The 5446-nt window shown below is 34.2% G+C and overlaps 1 protein-coding gene across 1 annotated transcript; it reads right to left on the reverse strand.

Annotated features, from left to right (window-relative positions):
* Window positions 1-838: 838 nt before the first annotated feature.
* On the reverse strand, window positions 839-4997 carry LOC123902241 (UDP-N-acetylglucosamine--dolichyl-phosphate N-acetylglucosaminephosphotransferase-like). The gene is made up of 11 exons (XM_045951911.1): window positions 4504-4997; window positions 3262-3349; window positions 2874-2965; window positions 2649-2767; window positions 2444-2559; window positions 2239-2366; window positions 2065-2151; window positions 1780-1840; window positions 1649-1689; window positions 1289-1409; window positions 839-1186 (listed from the first exon to the last, which is right to left on the reverse strand). Exons 1-11 carry the CDS (start codon window positions 4872-4874, stop codon window positions 1127-1129), a joined length of 1284 nt encoding a protein of 427 aa, XP_045807867.1. The 5' UTR covers window positions 4875-4997; the 3' UTR covers window positions 839-1126.
* Between the last annotated feature and the right edge of the window lie 449 nt (window positions 4998-5446).

The raw sequence follows: 5446 nt of genomic DNA on the forward strand, positions 1-5446 counted from the left end.
AGGCTTCACAGCCCTCCTTACTAGCAGCCCTGATCCGTTTTGTGCTCTGCCATCTCATATGTCCCTTCAAGTAGCCTGTGTTTCCTCCAAGAGAGAGCCGATGATTCGTTGTATCCCTCGCTCAAACATTTCTCAAGCTGTGACCAGACAAAATTTAATTTCATTTCATGGTTGAGGCAAATTTCTAAAGGCACAGAGCTTCAAAATCAATTTCAAAACTGAAGGATTTTAAAAACAATAGATGAATATAGAAGAAAAAAAAAATCTAACTTTGCAAAAATAATAACATACTTGTATTCTCAATCATCTTCCCACCCATTAATTATGAATCGGTCAAAATACATATACAAATTAGATAAAAAAAATTAATCAAACCCATATATAAATCGAAGAACCATTTTATAATTGGTCGAATTGCAAAAAATTCATAAACTGAACAAATTCAAAATTCAACTTCATGTTCAATTGACCTTGATACACGAACACGAAAAATAGAAGAAACTGAAATTTAAATTGCATCGATGGGGAAAAGATGATCAACAATGAAGTACGAGTTCACGGTGAGTGAAAGTTAGAGTTAACGGGATTAAACGGTGTTAAGATGGAAGGATGGTTTTTGTTAATTTAATAATAAAATAAGGGAGGTTAGTGTTTGTGCTATTTAACAAGACCTCAAGGGAGGTCAGTGTAATTTACCCTAACAAGTAAAATAATAGTTTTGCATTTGAACATACAATCAAACACTAAATACTTACACCAGGTAGCATCCTTCTTTTTTGTTATAATTTTTTTTAATATAGTGGGAAAAAAATAATTGGTCGTAAGCCTGCGCAAGCGATGGATTAAACAAAGAGCTATAATATGGTTTTACTTCAAAGTAAACAATACTGGCTATTACAAGACTTATAATCATATAAATTTGAAGTTAACTCTTGACATGTTCAGATGCGTGTGTATTTGTTGAAGCTGTGATAATTAGCATCATGCAACATTCAAGTAACAAAAGAAATTCCTATATTGAATTACACTAAAAATGATTTTCCTACAAAAATGATTATACAACAATTCAGCCTCTCAATCTCAAGTGATTCTCATGATCCATATCTTAATTTATCAGCTTAGTTTTTCATTTGTACCAACCAGCAAGTAAATACCTCAGCAGGAAACAGAAACAGCATGCAATACCCTATCCAAAACAAAACAAAAAAGAAAGAATATAAGTTCAATTTAGAAATTAGTCAAATTGCAAACCAAAAAGGTAAAAGAAAATAAACAGAAAGAGAATCACCTGGAAAATGAGAAGATATATACATAGTGACTTTTCGGATTTCGGGCCTAAATTTCTTAGAAAGAAGTTAACGAGTGTTCCGTCATTTGTTCCGGTCAATAGTCCAGTTTGAGGGTCAAACCTGAAACAGTGGATGACACATGAGGTTCCAACCAAACAAGTGCGCGCCTTTTGGTCTCATATATGAGAAAAGATTCCTTTTTCAGGTTCATTGAATAACTCATGTATTTGATTCATATTACTAGATACATCAGTTATTCAATGAACCTAAAAAATGAATATTTGCTTATATATGATACCGGAGGGCGTATATCATAGATGCATTAAAGCAACACTAGGTTACATTCATGTGAAGCCTACCTTGGCAGACGATGACGTGGGCATGGAATGTAGCCAGAAAGCTGGAGAAAAATGCATTCTTTGTCAGATAATGTAATCAGAGGAGTTTTAATTTGTAAATGGAAAATGATAGATTCTGTTAAGAGTCAAACCTGGGGTAGTGACAAGAGAAAGTTCAAAACTTGAGGTAGGAAGAATATCAAGAGTGTTTCACTGAAGCAAAAAATTCAAAGAGAAATTATTACACGGCAACGAATGATTTTCTTATCATAGAAAAAATGCTGCAAAAGCACTTATCAAAGAAAAAATGGAAAAATTCATGGGAGACCAGAAACTAGAAAATTGATTCACAAGTTTTAACTCGATAAGCACTGAAAACACACATAAAATTGGTTAGCCAAATTAATATTTTTGTCGGATAAAGCAAGGGTATATACCTAAAATGGCCTAAAATACCAACCACAGCCATAGTCATCCCTGCAAAGTATGTATACGTATCACCAACAAAAACTGAAGACGGATACCTAGAACGAGAACAACAACAGACTGTCAGTGAACTACTCTCAGTCATGTGAAAATAAGATTAAATGAGATAGTACACGATTAAATACCAATTGTACGAAAGTAAAGCCAAAGAAGTAGCTAGCAGCGGCTGCACTAAGTAAATCGAGAATGCGTGTGCTAGCTTATATTCAGGATCTGTTGATGCTCCAATTTGCATAATATTGTGTATCAGAATCTGCAAAAACACACAGCATGAATCAATGTCTATGATCAAAGTATATTGAATTTACTTTTACAAGCTTTTCAACTTACAGCATATGTGATAACCACTGTCTGTCCAACTTCAAGTCCGTTTAATCCAGCATGTATATTGATCGAATTTGTGCAGAAAACGGCCAATAGCCCCATATATAGTTTATATATCCATCCTGCCTCATACCAAAAAAGTCAAGATAGTGAGATTTTACCGTAATTAGTATCTTCAAGTGTCATTTGCATAAAGGAGTTGAAAGCTCACCAAGATCCAAAATCTCTATGCCAATATGTGGTACAAGTGGTTTTGGTATAACTATAGTTGTGTGTCCCGCATATGCCATTAACAAAGGTAGCGCAGCAATTGATGGTAGTACTAATTTTCTGTTCTTTTACATTGACATAAAATCAAAAAAAGAAACTATTCTAACATTAGTTGACTGTACTCATCGTGGAAGAAAATAATGAAAACTTGTATACTATTACTCACACTCTCCAAGGGACATCAAGGACATCGTCGACAAATCCAAGCAATGTCATGAAACAGACGCATGCTAAAGCAGCATTGTACTCAACAAGCCACTGCAAAATCACAATTGCTGATATTTTTAGATTCTCCATTATTCTATTGATGTCATCCCCAAGATATTAGTACTACTAATCATGGTTTTGAATTGTGATGCACAACTGCAATTGCGGTTGTAATATGAAGAATTTTGAGGTCTCTGAAATGACAACACAACTGCAATTTCAATGGCATCGGCTGCATTTTGCCGCAATGTAAAAGTTCGCAGCATAATGGCATTCACAATTTAAAACCATGTTGCTGAATAGTCAGACTACCATACTTGTAACTTACAATACACACACAAACTTACATTGGAATCGGCTGTGAAGTTGAAATACTGAAATAAGATTGCCACAACCAAGAAGACAATACCAACAACTATACCCAATGACTCAGGTCTGCATAGGAAAACTTAGCGTAGTTAGAACTTAGTACTAAAAAATTTATTTAGCTGAATAGAAATTATTTAGCCAACCCCGCTTAGTGGGATAAAGGCTTGGTTTTTGTTGTATTAGAGTTTTTCGTATACCTGCATGACATACATAAACCAAATAAACCCTATCTAAAGGTTTGTTCTCTAATTGAACATTTTCCGTGCAATTTTGTAACTTTTACTTATGAGGATTAATAATATTACGCTTACCCTCTTCAATTTAATAGTTTGACCTAATGAGTTATTCTTCGACAGTACACCCGAGCATTTCAATCTCTATATTCCACATGTTTCAGCTTATTTCCACAAGCTCTCCAAGATATCTTATGAAAACAACATACAGTTTATATGAAAACAGTATAACTTTGTTTTAACTTTTGTTATTAAAATAGTTTATACACAAAAACTTATGGTGATTGCTCTTCTCCCTGTGCATTGCTCGCACAGAAAAATACACTACCAAAAGATATCTTATTACTGTATAGTTAATCAACTAGAGTTAGTTGATAGGATACCAAGTTGGTTAGTGGATTAGAAAGTTAGTTAGTGCGGTAGTTACTCCAAGTAGTTCTATAAATAAGCTACTCAATTGTACATTTTACTCGTTCTTTTATCAATCTACATTCATTCAATATGAATTCTTATGGGTATTTTCCTCATGAATACTCTTATGCACTCTATCTTGCCGACATCTATGATCTTTATCCCTTCGATTCCATGATTCATAACATATCTCTCGGTGTATGGGGGGATTATAAGCGATTCATGGGCGAGAAGAGCAACTACCAAAACTTACCTAGGTCTAAACTAAACAAACATGTGCATATTAGAAAAGAGAAAATATGTATAAATATCAAACTAGAATTTTGATCCTAAAATGAACCTAACTCCAACCAAATGCTGAATTCTCAATACATCTCTAAAGCGAGCAATTCACTTTAGAGTATAAAGTAAGTAAACTTAGCCATTAATTAACAAATCAAAGGTATATATACGTACACCACAACAAATCATGATTTGGTTAAGACCCAGATCTTAAAAGCAACTTCTAAGGCATACCCAGTTAGTTAATTAATATAAAAATAGAAGAAAAAGATTAGAAATTGCAGAAAGACTCACACTTTAACATTTCCCTGAAGAGTACCCTTCTTGTTAATATCATATCCAAATAGATTTCGTTTGAGAACGTATCTAGAAGCAACAGGGATCATTCTAACGGTAACAAAGAAACCTGCAAGACTCAATCCAGCATTGATGATGATGGATCTTCGAAGCTCTGAATCGATAGAGAAATGGAAGTAAATAAGGTAAAAGTAAGGAATAGAAAAGAGAGATAGCTTTAAAAGAAAACCCCATTTGGGAGGTGCAATTGGTGGGTCTGGGGATTGTTGCTGTTGTTGAGGATTGTTGGGTTGTGTTGTTTGTTGAGGATTGGAAGATGAAGAAGGTTCTGAGGTTGAAGAAGAGACGAGTCTCTTTCTTGTTCCCATTGTTGTGGTTTCTTTTGTTTTGTTCGGAGGTGGTTGCTGCTGTTGTAACCTTAATCGGACCGAGATTTATTTGGTATTTGCGGACACTGCTACTACTTACTGATTCAGGGATGCTGTTTTTATGTCATACAACTAATGGGATGCTGCCAATTCATCAAGACATGCCACCATGGCATTTTTACTTTTCTTTGTAATAAAATTTATGGTTCCATAAAAAAAAAAAAACTATGGTTCCATTGGTGGGAACAATGTTTCGGGGCCTAACTCCGGATTACCGATCCTCACTGAAACTAAAGTGTTAACACAAAATAATTAAAAATAATTCATGGTTTCATCATCTGAACAATTCGGTTGTCAACTATAATTGATAGTAGTGTGAGTATAGTTGAGTTTGTAGCTGTCGATGTTGATATATAGCAATGTAAGTATTAGCTATGAAGCATGGATACAAATACGGATGCCGAATATAACGCAGACACCGATAAATTGATAAAATAATTTTCAAGACTAAATTGCACTTTAGGTCTCTTAACATTCAAAAACTTGCGATTTTGGCCCCTTAACTTTTAAAA

Source organism: Trifolium pratense, linkage group LG1, assembly GCF_020283565.1.
Source record: "Trifolium pratense cultivar HEN17-A07 linkage group LG1, ARS_RC_1.1, whole genome shotgun sequence".
NCBI classification, from domain to species: Eukaryota; Viridiplantae; Streptophyta; class Magnoliopsida; order Fabales; family Fabaceae; genus Trifolium; species Trifolium pratense.

Bases quoted from the DNA above. Each gene is read 5' to 3' on its own strand.
- LOC123902241 (XM_045951911.1), bottom strand. From the start codon at position 4,874: ATGGGAACAAGAAAGAGACTCGTCTCTTCTTCAACCTCAGAACCTTCT. The intron at 2,367-2,443 runs GTAAGTTGAAAA...GTGTTTTTGCAG, and splicing joins CAGTGGTTATCACATATGCT to ATTCTGATACACAATATTAT. The intron at 1,187-1,288 runs GTGATTCTCTTT...TGTTTTGGATAG, and splicing joins TATATCTTCTCATTTTCCAG to GGTATTGCATGCTGTTTCTG.